The 17705-nt window shown below is 39.6% G+C and overlaps 2 protein-coding genes across 5 annotated transcripts in view; one reads left to right on the top strand and one right to left on the bottom strand.

The window, feature by feature from the left end:
* Positions 1-7127, bottom strand: part of LOC114053672 (DNA-dependent protein kinase catalytic subunit-like) — a 167918-nt gene extending 160791 nt beyond the window's left edge. For all 4 annotated transcript variants that reach the window (XM_027876779.1, XM_027876781.1, XM_027876780.1 and 1 more), the window contains exons 1-3: positions 6953-7127; positions 452-528; positions 258-350 (exon numbers count right to left, since the gene is read on the bottom strand). In XM_027876779.1, coding sequence (XP_027732580.1) covers positions 258-350; positions 452-528; positions 6953-7112 — 330 coding nt within the window. In that variant the 5' untranslated portion in view covers positions 7113-7127. The remainder of the gene's footprint in view (positions 1-257; positions 351-451; positions 529-6952) is intronic.
* Positions 7128-7948: 821 nt separating this feature from the next.
* Positions 7949-17705, top strand: part of LOC114054291 (DNA replication licensing factor MCM4) — a 22456-nt gene continuing 12699 nt past the window's right edge. The window contains exons 1-9 of the mRNA XM_027877488.1: positions 7949-8039; positions 8249-8358; positions 10389-10553; positions 11834-11997; positions 12511-12612; positions 13285-13380; positions 13491-13586; positions 14800-14938; positions 17292-17512. Of these exons, the coding sequence (XP_027733289.1) occupies positions 8286-8358; positions 10389-10553; positions 11834-11997; positions 12511-12612; positions 13285-13380; positions 13491-13586; positions 14800-14938; positions 17292-17512 (1056 nt within the window). The 5' untranslated portion in view covers positions 7949-8039; positions 8249-8285. The remainder of the gene's footprint in view (positions 8040-8248; positions 8359-10388; positions 10554-11833; positions 11998-12510; positions 12613-13284; positions 13381-13490; positions 13587-14799; positions 14939-17291; positions 17513-17705) is intronic.

The raw sequence follows: 17705 nt of genomic DNA on the forward strand, positions 1-17705 counted from the left end.
GGTGTGCATATATGTGTCATATTTCATCTGCATAAAATTATATTACATATTTCTTCAATTATAAAAAAATGAATAAAAAGATCAAAGGGAAAAACTTTTTAAAATGGTATGGTCACTGAATTTTTAATATAAAGATACCTAAGTGAGGAAATTTCCCAAACAGAAAAGCAAAAATGTAGGAAAAACAACTTATGTTCTGGGTTTTTAGAAAACAAAATAATGTAAAATAGCAAATTTCAACCAATTTTTTTTCTTACCTTAATTCCAAGACAGTAAGGTTCAATTTTCTGGCCAATTTTTTCTAAAAAAACGCATAAAAATTTTAAGGCTTCTTCTCTGCAATCCCGAAACTAGAATAAAAAGAATATCTGTATTTACTTTAAAGTGGAAAACTAAGAGCTTTTCCAATATAGAGAAATACACAAAGGCGGCAAAATAATTTTTAACTTACTTCTTCAATGCTTAGAGATTCTCGAATAAATACAGGTAAACCAAACTCCTTGGAAAAAATCAAAGAAGTCTGTAAGGCTGCACAAAGAACAAAAAAATGGTTAAGAAACTTCCTAGGAATCACCTTGTAAAGCATATACCTACTGTAAGAGGCAGAAGCATATTAGCATTAAAGAAAGGCTAGAAAGGGCTAAAAAATAATCCTGGTCAAATGGCTTAATATTTTTGTGACCAGATTAGAGATGAATTTGTTTAGTTCTAAATGCAGGTGATTAATATAAAATCAGTGACAAATACCAGAGGAGCTAGTGGAAAACAGGTATTATCATATAGTTGGTAGAGCTATGAAGTGATTCAGCCAATTTGGAAAGCAATTTGAACTACGCCCAAAAAGCTATTAAACTGTGCTTACCCTCTAACCCAGAAGTACTGATAATAGGTCTACACCTCAAAGAGGAAAAGGACTTATGTGTAAAAAATATTTATAGCAACCCTTTTCATGGTTGGAGAATTGGAAACCATGGGGTTTCCCATCAATTATGGAATGGCTGGACAAGTTATAGTATAGGAAGTGAGACTTAAATGAACTGATACAAAGTGAAATGAGCAGAACCAGGAGAACAAATTATATAATAACAATGATATTGTAGAGACAAATGACTTTGAAAGAGTTAGGAACTTTGATCAACATAATAATGCTCAACCACAATTCCAAAAGACTCATGATGAAATTTGCTACCCATTCTCCAGATACAGCACTGATAGACTTGGGATTTTTTTTTTTGAGACATGATTAATTTGGGAATCTGTTTTGCTTGACTATATATGCTTGCAATAGTTCTTGTTTTTCTTGTTTTCATGGGGGGTGGGGGGGGCTGGTGAGGAAGGAAGAAGGAAGAGAATTCAGAGCTGAAAACAAAACTGAATTGAAAAAAAAAAGAAAAAAGCCTAATATAAACTAAAACTGCTATCTAATGGCAACAAAATGAAGGAATTAAATGTACCTTGTTTATTCAATTTTAAAGAATTTTTTTTTACTTTCTTGATTTTCTAAAGAATACGCAATAATTCCACTATAATCACTGGAGACACCTTGTGGACAACAGGAGGGGAAATGTCAATCAGGTTTGATTAAACTCATCAAACTTTCTGCAGAAACCAAAGTGAGTGCTCCAAGGAGACATGTAGCATCATGACACACAGGCTGTATACCACATAAAAATAAGACACAATCACATGTTGTTCTTACTTCTGCCTAAAGAATGTAAAAAGGTTTACTAACTTCAGGTAAAACACAAATCAGGACAGAGACAGATAAAGGCTGGTTCAGGTACTTCATTAGTATAGAACTCCCAGGGAGAAAACTCCTTCTAATGCAGGTCAGCACTTTGTTACTTATAGTCTCTGAACTTCGTTGCACCTGGCAGTCTTAGAAAATTGCCTAGAACAAGAGGGTTAAGTGAGAGGCCCAGGGTCATACAGCTAGTATGTGACATAGGCAGTGCTCGAACTCAAGTCTTCCTGGCTTCAAAGCCAATTAAAGTTTGTAAATTTTATTAAACATAAGAAACTATTTAAGGGGTGTTCCTTTAACAAACTGTAAGGAAAAAAATCATTCAAGGTAATAGTCCTGACTGACAGGTGTCCTCACCATCAACTTTGAAGCCCAACTATGACATCATTCATTATATATATATAGTGCTGAACTTATTTGGCAAATATTAAAGGACCACAGACCTCCAATGAGGGGGAAACCATTATCTCCAAAGGCAGCCCATTTTAAACAACTAAAATTGTCAGAAGAATTTCATTACATCAAGCCTAAAGCTATCTTTAAATAACTTCCAGTATTTGCTCCTTGTTCTTTCCTTGGGGTCTTTCAGCACTGTTTTAGACTCAATCTTTGGCCTTACCCTACTCTTCTTCACTTACCTGTGTACACCTCATCCAGCCATACCTCCCCACCAAAGACAGTAAACTCCTTGAGGGCAGAGGCTGTGTGCTTAATTTAGATCCCCAGTTACTAGTAAGACCCTGCCCACTTTATCTTAGTAAACGGTCATTCAATTCAATTGACATTAGGAGAGAATATATATACTAACAGCTGATGGTCTACACCTGGGGTGGGGAACCTTATGCCTTAAGGCCACACATGGAAGTTTGGATTCAAAGGGCCACACTTGAGGACCTAAAAGGTCACACTTGGCCTCAAGACCAAAGATTCCCCACCCCTGCTCTACACTATAAACTTTATGTGTGAAATCATACTAATCAATCTCTCATAATCAATTTCCTTAAAATCTTAATGAAACAGTAGCTTTAGTGTATAGGTAGAAGAAAATACTAAAAAATAAAACTGGACATTTACTTAGTCCAGCCCCCTTCTTCCAAGTAGAATTATGCCAAAATCAGGCTAAAATTCTCTGGAGAAAGAGATTCCACAACCTTGGAGTGCCCTGGTACTCTCCTCATTTTTAACAACCATGACTAGCAATTCCTTAGAGCTAAACCAAATCCCTTCCCCTATAAAACAGGGTGAATAGTTGAGCATAATCTCTTATAATACTCCTTTTAGAGCTTGAAGATAATCACTAAATTTCCCAGATTAAATCTCAATCACAACAGAGTAACATTTTTGCATTAATCCAATTCTCTAGCCCTTTAGTTATGCTCAGGATTTCACAGACATATAACAATATACAAGCAAGATAGAAATATGAAACTACTTTGCTAGCAAATATGCTCTATGAATATAAAAGAATGTGGGTATGTTTTTTTTTGTTTTTGAGACCTGAAGTTAATTTTTTCCACCTAATAGAGTACTCTTCTAAAGTCTAGCACTACATTGTTAATGAGGCATCTTAATGAAAAACACAGAACCTGCTTTAAAAGGGATCTCGATGGCAATCCAGTGCAACCTACAGCTGAAGAGAATTTTTCATACCACCTGCCTGACAAGCAGTCATCCAGCCTTTTCTTAAAGACCTCAAGAGGCTTAATCTACTTTTGTATATTTCAATGAGTCAGTCCCCCACCCCCACCCCAAGCCTAAATTAGCCTCTACAACTCTCACTCCCTTGTTTCTAGTTTTTCCTTCTAGGGTCAAGCAGAATAATGAAGTCTAATCTCTCTTCAAAGTAACAGCACTTCAAACACTTGAAAACAACCACTGCTTCTCCAAGCTAAACATTCCAAGTTCCTTTACCCAGTCCTCATATGGCATAAATTCAAGGTCCTTTACCATCCTAGTTACCCTCCTCGGAACACTCTCCCAATTCATTAATGTCCTCCAAAATGAGGCACCCAAAACTAAACATGGGAGTAGTACCTAGCCTCCAGATATGGTCTGACCTCCCATGCTTCTCAATGCAGCAACCTAAGATCACATCAGCTTTTTCATCTACTGTATCACGCTGTTTACTCATACTGAGCAGTACACTAAACCTCCAAATCTTTTTAAGACTAACTGCAGTCTAAGCACATTTCTCTGCGCCCCACCCCCAACCTCAAGAAGCATTTAAGAGATGCTTACTGCTTAACCAGGCACAGTCGGCTAAAAAACAAACAAAAAAACCCAGGCTTCTCTACCTTCAAGGAGCTCACAATCTAGTGGGGAAAACAGCATACAAACCAACCACCATGCACAAATAAGATACATACAGGATAAATCAGAGATAATCAAAAGAAGGAAGACACCAGCATTAAGGGGGAACAGGAAAGGCTTCCTGCAGAAAGTGGAATTTTAGCAGGGACTTGAAGAAAGTCAGAGAAGCCTGGAGACAGAGGGAGAGAATTGGTGGCATGTGGGGATAGCAGTGAAAATGACCAGAGTTGGAAGATGGAGTATCTTCTTTGAGGAATAACAATGAAACCAACGTCCCTGGATTGCACAGTATGTGGCAGGAGTAAGGTATAAGACAACTGGAAAGGTAGGAGACCAAGTTATGAAGGGTTTTAAAAGACAATAAGATTTTATATCAGATCCTGGAAGTAAAAAGGAGTCATGAGAATTGACTGTAAAAGGGTTATGAAATGTAAATGTGATTTTAAAAAAAATTATCTCTATTAAACTTTATCTTACTTAATTTTTCCCAATGTTCCAGCCTGTCAAGACCTTTTTGGATCTCACGTCTATCAATCAACATGTTAGGTGGTCCACTTAGCTATGATCTGCAAATCTGATAAGCAAACCTTCCATACCTTTATCCAAATTAAGTGTTAAGAACATTTAATGGCACAAGACCAAGCACAGATTCCTTGGGACAGTCTTGGGTCTAGCTATTCAATAGTTCTAAATCCACATAACAGTATTATTAAAACCTACTCCACATTTCTTTAGTTTCTCCCTAAGAACAGTCTGAGGGACTTTACTATAACCTAGTGGACTATATTTACCACATGTGACCTTTTTTTTGGATTAAGTGTGTTTTCATGGGTGACTGTAGGGAGCTTGCAATGAAGTTATTTTCTCTATAAATCCAGAGTAGCAACTACTTTGCAAAACCTGCCTGTGGCACTGAGTGATTAAGTGATTTTACAGTCACTATGTGTTAGCAACAGACTTGACCCCAGTTGTTTTTAAATGGAAATGTTTAGTGACTTTAGTCCTTTGATGGACCCAAATGTAAATGTTTCTAAGTAAGTTAAGAAGGAAGTATTACAATGGCAAACTGACAAAATTCTTATGCTAGTCTAGTCGACAAAAAAAAGTTAAAAGCACAAAACTTCTTTTCATCCCACAAACACTAAATTTTTTTAGTAGGTTCATTAAAAAATAACTTTGGCAAAAGTATTTTAAGATTTAAAGATAAAAATGACTGGGAGTTGAGGGGTGGGGAACATAAAGAAGAATATTGCCTTCATCCTATCTTGATTTTACACCATTATCATTCTCCCTACTTCCCACCTCCTACCCCACCAGGGGGGGAAAAAAAGAGCTGTCTGGCATATTTGTTCAATTATAATGAATTACCATGAATTTTTAAAATCTTGTTTTCTGGAAAATTGCATTGTACCAAATGAGATCACTGGAGACAGTGCCAAATGAGAAAAACTTGAGCTAGACAGCACCGTTCCATATACAGCACAGCCCTGTACGGTAGAGAGGAACACTGGCTTTAGATCGTTAGACCTGTGTTCAAACCCCAAATCTGCTGGTTGCTGCCTGTGGAAACTTGGGCAAGTTCCTTAAATGAAACAATCTCCAATTACCTCCAGGATCAAAGCCCTTCACCTGGCCCAATCTTCTTAAAATTTACTTTATTCCATGCACTCTACAACCCAGTTTCAAGAGACTGGCCTTCCATACCTAGGCACATCATCTCCTGACTCCTGCCTTCTGGCTCCCTTCCCACCACAAACCAGGCTTCCATCAGGACCCAGTTCAAATCCTAACTTTCTACTACAGGTTCTCTGCTTTTGAGACCCAATGATTTCCTTCTGAGATTACCTTCCATCTACTCTGTATTGCTTTCTTGCTTGGACATAGGGTCTGTATGTTGTCTCATCCGTTAGACCGTTAACTGTTTGAGAAAAGGAACCCTAGGTGTTGGAGTTTTTTTGGGGGGGGAGGGTGCCTCAGAACTTAGCACCTGCCTGGCACAAAATAAAGCTCAATAAATACTTAACTGACTCACTCAAGTAAATAGTACATGCCCCATGTATAACCCGTATCAGACTGCTTCTCATCTTGGGGAAGGGAAGGGAGAAAAATCTGGAACTTAAAATCTTTCAAAAGACGAATGCTGAAAATGGTCTTTACGTGTAATTTGAAAAAAAAAAAAAAGCACTACTTTTTTTTTTAAACAGTACATGCCCACATTCACTGGTAGTCGTTTCCCATACCAATGAAATCACAGGTCATGAAAAGGAAAAAGGGGGGGGGTTGAGATAACCTCCGAGGTCCCTTTCACCCCTATAACTATGGTCCAAAGATTCTACGTCTTAGGAGCAGTCCTCCTAAAACTGCTTCTTAGAAGCAATGACTCACTTCTTGGGAGCACTCAACCAACATTTACAAAGGGCCTACTAGGTGCCAAGCGCTTACGAATGTGCGCTGAGCACAAAGTTAAGTTTCTTAAATTTGTCCCCAATAACAAGAAACAAATAGATGGTCAGTAACCCCAGGAGGGAAATTAAAAACACAAAGATTTTTTTTAAACGCCATGAGAGATGAATACGTCGCCCAAGCAATAGATGCTTCGGGGTTAACCCCCCGTACAAGATACACAGACAGGGCCGGAAACGCGGAGGGGAGAGGTTACACTTGAGGTCCGGGCGTGACACCCAGGCCCGGGGCGGGGGGGGGGAACAGGTTCCCCACGTGCCGCCGGAGGGCCCACACTCTGCGAACCCCCTTCTCCAGGGCCCGGCAGGACGGGCCCTTTCCTAAGCTCGGCAGCAGGCGGGGCCCGCAGGGACAGCCAGGGAGGGGAAGGGGAAGCTTCTCTCGCCTCCAGCCCGGGCAGCCCGATGGCCGGAAGCGGGCGCTTCGGGGACCCACCCAGGACGGTGGGGCTGGTGCAGAGCACGCCCTCCTGGCCCACGGTGCGGATGAGGTGATAGGCGGCCAGCCCGGCGCTGCCCGGGTCCCCGCCAGACAGCAGCTCCTGCAACTGCAGCAGGGAGCCCTGCAACCCCCCGCCGCCGGTGCAGCCAGACATGGTGCCGCTGCCGCAGCCGCCGTCACCGATTCGGAGAAGAAGAAGCCGGGAGGGCCCATCAACTGCACCACACAACCACGGCTTGGCGCAGCCGCCGGGGGCCAATCACGAAGCGGAAGGAGGGCAGCGGCTAGCCAGGGGAGGGCAAGACCGGCTGGGACGCAGGACGAAACCTTTCTCGGGGGAGGGGGGAGGGAAGAGAATAAGGACCAAATTGCGAAGGGTAACAAGAACAAGACGATTAAAGAGAATTTGAGTTGGGTAGCCAGATTATACTGTGAACTAAGATAGTGACTGCAGCAAGGTTAGAAAAATGAAAGGAACGTGATTTGTTGAGCAGGAATATATTAAGCAACACAACAGGAAATTACTCAGTGGTACGGTCCGGGGAAGGATGAAACTGAATCCAAAAGAGCAATGTCGGACTCAACTATTGGAATTTCAAAGGGGCACTGATGGAGGATTATGGATTTGGATCTGGATCTGTTCATTTTCTTAAGACATAAGTTACAGACCAAAAACATTATTGCTAGAAATTTTTCCTCAAAAAAATAGGGCTCCCTACATTCAAGTAAACGGATTTGTATGTACACAAAATAAAAACTCAACCCCTCATAGGAGAATGGTTTGCTCTGAGCCGCGAGTATTCCCGCTAAACAGGGGTCAAATTGAGATGAAACCACCTGCACATTATGGAGGGGGAAATTGGCTAATGTTTAGTTCCGATCCCCTACTGGTTACATAAGGAGGTAAATTCATTTTCCTTATTCTTATGCTCAGTGGTACCTCCCGGAGGTACTTTTTTTTTTTAAACGAAAGGTGACTGCAAGGATTGGCGGGAACCCTTAGGGGCGGGTCCTAAGTTTCCCGCGAAATATTGTCCGGGTTCGGCGGCTTCTTGTGGTCTTGGGGTCCTCGCCATTTCAGGTAAGGCACCTTCGTGGGCAAGGATAGCGGGCGGCGGGTTCTGGTTTAAGTGCCGCAAAGCTCAGAAGGTGGAGAATGGAAACCAACTTGGAGCGAAAGGGAGCTAGAGGCCGAGACCGGGCGGCGAGGGCGGCTTCCCGCCCCGGGGCCGGGGTGGGTGCGCTCCTAGTCGGCCTCTGAGCCCTGACCTGTGGCCTCCTTCCCTGCAGCAGGTGAATCCCCCTCGGAGCGCGGCCACTCTTCGTCATGTCCTCGTCTCCTGCCTCGACCCCAAGCCGCCGAAGCAGCCGCCGCGGCCGGGCCGGCAACCCTTCCACGCGTGAGTTTGGACGGTGTCTCCCTTCCCCCACCGCCGGGTTCCATCCTCTTGCACCCACCGTCTTCCCCGCCGTGTTGAGTGGGGAAGAGAAGACTCCTGAGCCACGGCCTGGGGTTTTGCTGCCTTTTTTTTTTTTTTCAAGTCCCAGACTTTCCAGACTGAGACTTTGTCTTTAGTTAAATGCAACAATTAGCTTTCAATTCAGTTCAGTTTTTTTTTTTTTTACTATATACTTGCTGTTTGCCAGCGCACTGCGGTCAGGCTCCGGAGGAAAAAAATGTATTTATGCTAGTTGGAAGATAAGACTCAACATATTTCTTAGATTTGCTTTTTTGTAGGAGACTAGGTAGACCTAAAACTTTCCAGACTGACCTTTCTCTTTTTTTTTGACATTTTGTTTTTGTTGTATTTTTCTCCATTACATATAAACAAAAAAGATGTACATGTATTTTTCTAATCACATGTAAAAACAATTTTTAACATTGATTTTTTTTAATTTTGAGTTCCAAATTCCCTCCCTCCCCTTCTGCACCTTGAGAAGGCAAGCAGATTGACATAAATTGTACATGTGCAGTCATGCAAAATGTATTTACATATTAACCACGTTGCAAAAGAAAATGCAGACCAAAGAAACCCAGAAAAATAAGGAAGTTTTAAAAAGTATGCTTTGATCTACATTCAGATGCCATCAGCTATTTCTCTGGAGGTGGATAGCATTTTTCACCTTCAGTCCTTTGGAGTTGTCTTAGATCACTGTATTGCTGAGTAGCTAAGTCATTCAGAGTTGATCGTCTTATAATGTTGCTGTTACTGTGTACATAGTTCTCCTGGTTTCGCTCCTTTCATTTTTCATCAGTTCATGTAAACTGTCATTTCTTAAAGCACAGTAGTACTCCATCACAGAATTAGTTTCCATAATATAATGGTTATCATCTTTGCCTAACATAGGAAAGGTCTCCTGTTTAAAATGGGGCAGAAATACAGTTCTGTTCTTTTGGGCAGCTAGATGGCCAAGTAGATAGATTACCAGACCTGGAGTCAGGAAGACTCATCTTTCTGAATTCCTTGCTGTATGACCATGGACAAGTCACTTAACCCTGTTAGCCTCAGTTTCCTCATCTGTAAAACGAGCTGGAGAAGGAAATGGCAAACCATTCCAGTATCTTTGCCAAGAAAACCCCAAATGGGGTCAGAACATAACTGAAAATGACTGAACAACAAACATCACATCAGAATCATGCCACAACTTGTTCGGCCATTCCCCAGTTGATAGGCATCTCCTAAATTTCCAGTTCTAGAACTGCCAGTTTTAAGAAGAAGAAATCAAAGCTATCTATCTTTAGTCATGTGGAAAAATACTCTGTCACTATTGATTAAGAGAAGTGTAAATTAAAACAGCTCTGAGGTACCACCTCTCACCTATCAGATCAGCTCATATGACAGAAAAGGCCGAAAGGCATGTTGGAGGGGATGTGGAAAAATTGGGACCACTAATGCATTTTTGGTCAAGTGTGAACTGATCCTACCACCTGCATTCTATCAGGAAAGATAGCACATACCCTAAAATGGTACATGTGAGATAAACCAAGAGTAAATGGAAGAGAGTCTTAGACTAGAAACAAGTGGAAATGGGGGGGGGTGACTCGCAGGCAGGATAAAAGGATGAATCTTATGCAGGAAATGCCCTTTCAGCCAAGTTTTAAAGGAAACCAAGAATTCTATCAGAGTTTAGGGGAAGAACATCTTTGGCATGGGGAGCAGCCAAAGCAGAGAGACAGGAGACTGGTTGCTTTCTGTGAGGAACAGGGTTGCAATCTTCATTAAAAAAGAGCTGCCTCAGTGATAAAAATCCTGCAACCTTGACATAAATGTGCCTTTTAAAAGCAGATCTTACGAAATTCTACACACATCTTTATACCTTTGTCAGCACTTGATAGTTGCTCAGCTAGCTGGTCCATGAGATAGGCAGATCCTGTGAGAACAGACATAAAAATGGAGAGTCATTTTACATTTCTATTTTTGTGTCACAGCTCACAGCGAGAATGCCAAGTCTTCTCCATCTCAAAGGCGCCGGACAGAAGATTCCACGTCCACAGGAGAGCTGCAGCCGATGCCCACTTCACCTGGGGCTGATATGCAGAGCCCTGCTACCCAGGAAGCCTTGTTTTCCAGCCCACCACCTTTTCGTTCTTCAGGTAGGTTCCTCAAGGAGTTCCATTTTAGCCTAGGCTGCAGGACTGTCATTCTGGAAATGACTCAGCCATTAGTTACTAGTTTATCAATATTTGAAGTAGTTATGATAATCAAAAACATTAAAGTATCTACTAGGTACTTGGTGGTATCACTTTTCTGACTTCACACCTTTTCCACCAACAGCAGAGGAGCTTAATGCAGAAAATTGGACATACCAGCTCCTTCTGAGATGGTGGAAAAGAAAGCCATAGGGGGCAGCTGGGTGGTGCAGTGCAGTGGATAGAGCACCGGCCCAGAAGCCCCGGGTACCTGAGTTCAAATCTGGCCTCAGACTAAACACTTGACATATACTAGCTGTGTGACACTGGGCAAGTCACTTAACCCCAATTGCCTAAAAATTAAAAAAAAAATTTAAAAGAAAAAGAAAAGAAAGCCATAGTTGAAAACCATGATCAATTGGAGGGGCAGCTAGATAGTTGGGCTTTCTTGTTGATGTGGCCTTTGGAACAAACCGATGATGGTTGATACCATAGCCACACTTACATGGTTGGGAGCTTTAGGGTTCTTTTGTGCTACAGAGTGGGTGGCAAAGTGAAGAAAAGTCTGTATTTCTTTTCTGATGAGCAGTATATATATAAATTCCATTCCACATGTCTAGTTTTTCTTCAAGTCAACTCTGTTTCTGACAGAACCTTGGCTCTTAACTTTTGCTCAATTCTATATTTATTGTCTTTCTTGACATTGCCTAATTTTACCTTTTAATTTCATTTTTTATTCTGAATTTTGAGAAGAATCTTTTAAATAACTTTTTATTTAAAATGATTTTGTTTATTGATAAAGATAAAAACTTAGATGATAAATGACACCATTTGGTCTGACAAAGAATATTCTATCGTGAAACTCTGGCCAAAGAAGACAGTGCCATTAGTATGTGTCTTAGGTAAGAACATAATTTGATCTCACAGTAAAGAACTAGAGCTTCATTTTTAGTACTTTTTTCTTAAGTTTCGAGATCTATTTGCTTCTGAAATCCAAAATCTCTCATTAGATCTGAATATACAGCTGAATTACAAAAAATTAAGGCTATCTAGTGAAAAGGTAATCTGTCATTTTATGGAAATATTTATTGCCTGCAATACCTGAACTAGCCTGAGTTAAAACAAATTCCTAATCTTCTCTGTAAGAGCTTTTCACTGTCCAGCAACATACGGTACTTTTTTTTTCCAATTAGACATGCTGCCATCTAAAGTTCTCATTGTAAAACTTGTTTTGATTTCTGTAGCTATTCCTCTTGAATTTGATCTCAGTTCACCTTTGACATATGGTACTCCCAGTTCACGAGTAGAAGGAACTCCAAGGAGTGGTGTTCGGGGAACGCCAGTGAGGCAGAGACCTGATCTTGGATCTGCTCGTAAGGGTCGTCAAGTAGATCTGCACTCTGATGGGGTAGGTGTATAAATCCTGTTTTACTCATTGGTTAATTTAGAGAAGATGCCACATATGCAGTAACAGCAATATTGTAACAACAAACTTTGAAAGAGTTTACTACTCTGATCAAGACAATTCCAAAGGACACATGATGAAAACTTCTGTGCACCTCCAAAAAGAGATCTTGATGAACTCTGAATGCAGATTGAAGCATATTTTTTTCACTTTCTTTACTTTTCTTGGTGTGTGTGTGTGTGTTTCTTGGGTGGGTTTCCTTTTGCAACATGGCTAATATGGAAATATGTTTCACATGACTTCGTGTATAATCAATATCATTGCTTTCCTTCTAAATGGAGGAAGGGCAAGGAGGAGGGAGAGAATTTGGGACTCAAGATTTTTAAAAAACAAATGTTAAAAATTTAACATGTACTTGGGAAATATCTAAGAAAATGAAATATTTTTTTTAAAAAAAGATGCTATGTGTTAAGTTATTGCTAAAGAGACTTGAAGGATTTGTTTTCTTCCCAATAGCCAGCTGCAGAAGATACAGTTGCAAGTGAGCAGTCTCTTGGCCAAAAACTTGTGATTTGGGGGACAGATGTAAATGTAACTACATGCAAAGAAAATTTTCAGGTAAGCTGTGTGAGTTAAATATCTACACTTTTTTAATATCTTGATGCTTTTTGGTCTCTAGAAATGTTATAAGAAAGTAACAGGCAATATGTGGCAATTGAACTAAGGTCCCTTTGAGCTCTAAATTTCGCAATTCTGTAAGTTTCTGAATGGCATTCAAATCTAAGGAAAATATCACAGAGGGTTTAACATCATTGAGATGTGCTTCTAGTTTTCAGGCGATAAAAAAATGGATTGTGAATTGTTGCTAATATTTGCTTACTCTCAAACCTTTTAATCTACACTTTAATGCATAATTTATAAGGAAAGAACATAGTTGATTAGGACTTTAAGTAGAGACAGCATGGTGTAGTGGAGAGACAGTTGGGAAGACTTGGGGTCAAGTCCTACAATGATAAAATTGACAGTGTGACTATGCATGAGCAAGTCACTTAATCTCCTAGTGTCCCAGGCAACTCTTTTAAGTCTGAGAACAGATATCGTCTATATTGTTGGAGAGAATTTCTCATAGATAGTGCCTTATATTAGTGAAATTTCAAGTCCCAATTTTTTTTTTTTTTTTTTTTTTTTGCTATAATGAGCAAAGTATTGCCACTGCCTAAAATATAAGTACAGGATGCTCATTGCCTAAATTATAATTGGGCTAATTTTTCTCTTCCTATTTTTGTTAAGCGATTTCTTCAACGTTTTATTGACCCCTTGGCCAAAGAAGAAGAGAATGTAGGCATAGATCTCACTGAGCCTTTATACATGCAGCGACTTGCAGAGGTAATCAAAGGTTTTTCTGGGTTTTTTTTTTTTTCCTACAAGCAAAAATTTTATGTATTATGCTTTAGCTTAAGTGGGTAATTGTTTACCTTTCATTTTTAATCTTGTAGATCAATGTTATTGGAGAACCATTTTTAAATGTAAATTGCGAACATTTAAAATCATTTGACAAAAATTTGTACAGACAACTTATCTCCTACCCACAGGTAAGAAAGAAATTATTTTGAAATGAATTTGTTTTAGCTCTCATCCATGTTAGAGCTACATCTAATAGAACCTCCAGGAAGCTAATTGTATATGTTGCTCAAATAAATTTCTTCTTAAGTTTTTTTGTTTGTTTTTAGGTATCAGAACTTTAAATGTCTTTGTAATCATTTAAGATGGAAATTTTTCAAAAATGTATTACATACTTTATTATGTTTTGAGAATGTCACTATAATGTAAATTATTGCTCAGAAGAGTGATTCCCTCAGGCTCTGTTAAAAGATATAAAGCTGTTTATTAACCCCTACTCTAAATGGCCCCAGTTCGCTGTGGTTTTTGAGTTACTTTATTTTCTCTTTTTGGGTTTTTTGTTTACTCCCTAGTCACATCTTGCCACTGTTAGTGTGCCTGCCTATATCGGGCCCCTTCTACTCCTCTACTATTTCTAAACAAGTATGGATTCTTTCTGTACTATATCCCCTTCAACAGACTTCTTAGAAAAATAGTATATACCTAGTTCCTCCTCACTTCCCACCACATTGTCTTTTCTCTAACCAGACTTTTATACTCACTGCCCCCCTAAACATGTCCTATGCTAAGCACTGGAGATAGTCAGTGACCTGCATTCAAAATTGAAGAGAGGAAACTTCTGTTGCATTTGAAAAACTGTATAGTCTTTTTAGTGGTCCTATCTATTCCCTCACACAAAAGGATGCCTTTTAACACTAATAATTCTTCCATTGAGTGTACATGGCTAAGAATCATGGAGAACTATAATCTCCGAAGAATCAAAATTGCAGATGACGTAATGAGCAATGGAAAGAGATACAGTGAGCAAGAGTAAATTCATCATCAGAAATGTGTGATTAGAAAAGGAGATTGGGCTGTTGTATAATGAGCAAGTGATAATCAGTGCACCAAAGTGCACTGGCCCTCACAGAATATTGACATGACACAAAGGACATTTACAATTCATTGGGTAGGTTTACCATGAAGAATTTGTAGGAAAGCATGGGCAAGAGTCCCATTGAAGGTAGGGATGGGTTTTATTTTGTACCTTTGAAGAAATCACATTAGGATCACAGGGTCCATTGTATACTAATTAATCCTGACATGTCCTATTAATATGAGACTTTGAGTTCTGTATACTACTTGAAAATAGATGTGAATACATTTTCATGTTTTTAAAATATATTTTTTGTTCATTTTGTATAGGAAGTTATCCCAACATTTGACATGGCTGTCAATGAGATCTTCTTTGATCGTTATCCTGACTCAATATTAGAACATCAGATACAAGTCCGACCATTCAATGCACTGAAGACTAGGAACATGAGAAACCTAAACCCAGAAGGTAACATTTTTATAATTGGAAAGTGGCCTCCTAACAGAAAATGAAAGAAATTTTAGTAAAACTCATCAAATAATGTTACTATTTCTTAATAGAGTTTTTGATGATTTTCAAAGTATTTTGGTTCTAATTCATCCTAAGATGATCCATAAATTCTTCTATTTGAGTTTTTTAATGGTTTCTTGTATGGATTTGAGTAAGATGAGATAGTATTAAATTTCTTTTTTCTGTCCCATAGTGAATTTATATAAACTTATCCACTATTACCATAAAGGTTGAACTTCAAGTTTAGTGGAAATTATCTGTGACCATTAAATTTAATCGCCAGGAAGCTGACAGTTGTTTACATCTGTCTTGAAGAAAACACACCCAAGTGAAAACAAATCAAGAAGTAATTGTTGAGCCACCTATGTACCAAGCATTGTGCAAAATGTTTTTGTGCTGTGGAATGTAACAAACATGTAAAATGTACATATCCTGCCCTTAAGGAGTTTGTAATCTAATTGGGGAGAAAAGCTAAAAATATGAAAGTTAAATAACAGTACAAGAAGCTGAAGCTGGAAGGGGCCTTCAGAGGCCATATGGTCCAACTCCTTCATTTTCCTGATAGGAAACAAAGGTCCAGAGAGGTTTTGGATTTGCCAGAGGTCACACATGTCGCAGGTGGCTGATGTGGGTTCAGACCCAGGTCTCCTAGTGCACAATCCAAAACTCTACACTGAAAAATAATAAGTGGTAAAAGATGTCCCCAGGCAGTGTACGACTGATATATGATAAGCTGTACATTTGTTTATGGCCACTCGCAGGAAGGAGAGCTCTCTGAGGGCTTGAAAGAGTTTCCTGTAACGTATAGGATATTAGCTGGACTTGGAATGGTAGCCAGAGTTTGAAGAGGCAGAGAGAAGTAAAGCAAGCATTACGGATAGGGGTAAAGGAAGGAGTTTGGGTTGGGAAATTGAGTATTTGAAGAGAAGACTATAAAGATAGATTGGGACCAGACTATTGAAGGCTTTGAATGTCAGACCAATGGCTTCCTTCTGTTTGAACTAGAAAGTAGTAGAATAATGATGAAGGCTGGTGGAATGTAAATAGAAGAGGGATAGCTAGGTGGCACAGTGGATAAAGCACTGGCCCTAGAATCAGGAGGATGTGAGTTCAAATCCAGCTTCAGATACTTACTAGTTGTGTGACCCTGGGTAGGTCACTTAACCCTGATTGCCTCCAAAAAAAGAAAAGAAAAATGAGAATATAAATCAATGAAGTAGATGACTGGATTTGAATGACTCCTTCCTCCTTTTTGCATTTATTTGAGAAGAGTAGGAAAAGAAATTCTCATGGGAAAGGACAGCTGAGTGTTACATTGTCTACAGAGGCAGGCCAAGTTTCCAGTTATTTCAAGAAGAAACGCTCAGAATACCAGAGAGTTTGACCAAAGGGAGAGTCGGGGACAAACAACAAAGCAATTAGGTGGGTGAGAGTGAAATGAATTTGAAGATGATATGAATGATCAAAGGGTTGGTGTGTATAGCAGAATGAAAGCATATTAGAAAAAGAAGAAAAGGAGAACTGGAGTGATTGGTTGACTAAGCAGAGTGAATTAAGGAAGGAATAGCTGAGTTTACTTGGGGTAAGGGGTGGAAGCAAGAAATGAAAAGACAAAGATAACATATGGTATAGTATAGACATATATACATATGAACACACAGAGTAGAGTCAGATTCAGGCAAAACAGTAAAGCTTGGGCTGTTCCAAGTAGAATATTCATGTGTTAGAATGTGCCTCAGAAAATAAAATCTAACCTAGACATAGGAAACCTCTGCACAGGTATCATTGTGGGAAGTAGGGATGGGTAGGTCCTGATGAAGTTGGAAAGGCCTTCTCAAATCTAAATTATGCAGAATGAAGTCTCTGGTTATTAGAATATTATAATTTGTTTAAATGGATCTTAGAAGTATAATCTAAGAAGATTTCCTAGTTTTCTGCTACCTCCCCTTTATTTTAGTTCTTGATAGATAAAAAGCTTATCAATTTTATACGCATCAGTCAGTCAACATTTATTAAACACCTATTTTGATTTAGGCTCTGATAATACAAAAATGAAATATAAATATGAAGAAGTACATACAAGATAAGCAACTAGGTAATTTGGGGGAGGATAGCACTAACAGTTGAGGGGAATTATGTAGATGGTGCCACTTAAACTGAGCTTTAAAAGATACTCAAGATTGTAAGAGATGGAGGTGCAGGGAGAGAGTTTCCTGGACCTAGGGTGGCCTGTGCAAAAGCACCCAGAGAGGAGGTAGAAGAAAGGACCATAGTAATTGAACTGTGACGCACTTTTTTCTCCTCATTATAGATATCGATCAACTAATTACCATCAGTGGCATGGTAATCAGATCATCCCAGTTAATTCCAGAGATGCAGGAAGCATTTTTCCAGTGTCAGGTTTGCGCCTTTACCACAAGAGTTGAAATTGATCGTGGCCGGATTGCTGAACCATCCGTATGCAAACACTGTAACACGAAACACAGTATGGCACTGATCCACAATCGCTCCATGTTTTCTGACAAACAGATGGTATGTTGTTGCCTTTTCTCGCTATATAGTAATGTGGGGTCTCACAGGCAAAGCATGAGTCTCAGGCACTGACCTTAGACATCTGTTTTTACTGCTCATCCTCCCAATCAGAAAAAGTCAAGTTTAGCTTGGCTTACTCTGATCTTCACACACACACACACACACACACACACACACACACACACACACACAC

This window comes from Vombatus ursinus, unplaced genomic scaffold (assembly GCF_900497805.2).
Source record: "Vombatus ursinus unplaced genomic scaffold, bare-nosed wombat genome assembly UNPS02014812.1, whole genome shotgun sequence".
In the NCBI taxonomy this organism is placed as follows: Eukaryota; Metazoa; Chordata; class Mammalia; order Diprotodontia; family Vombatidae; genus Vombatus; species Vombatus ursinus.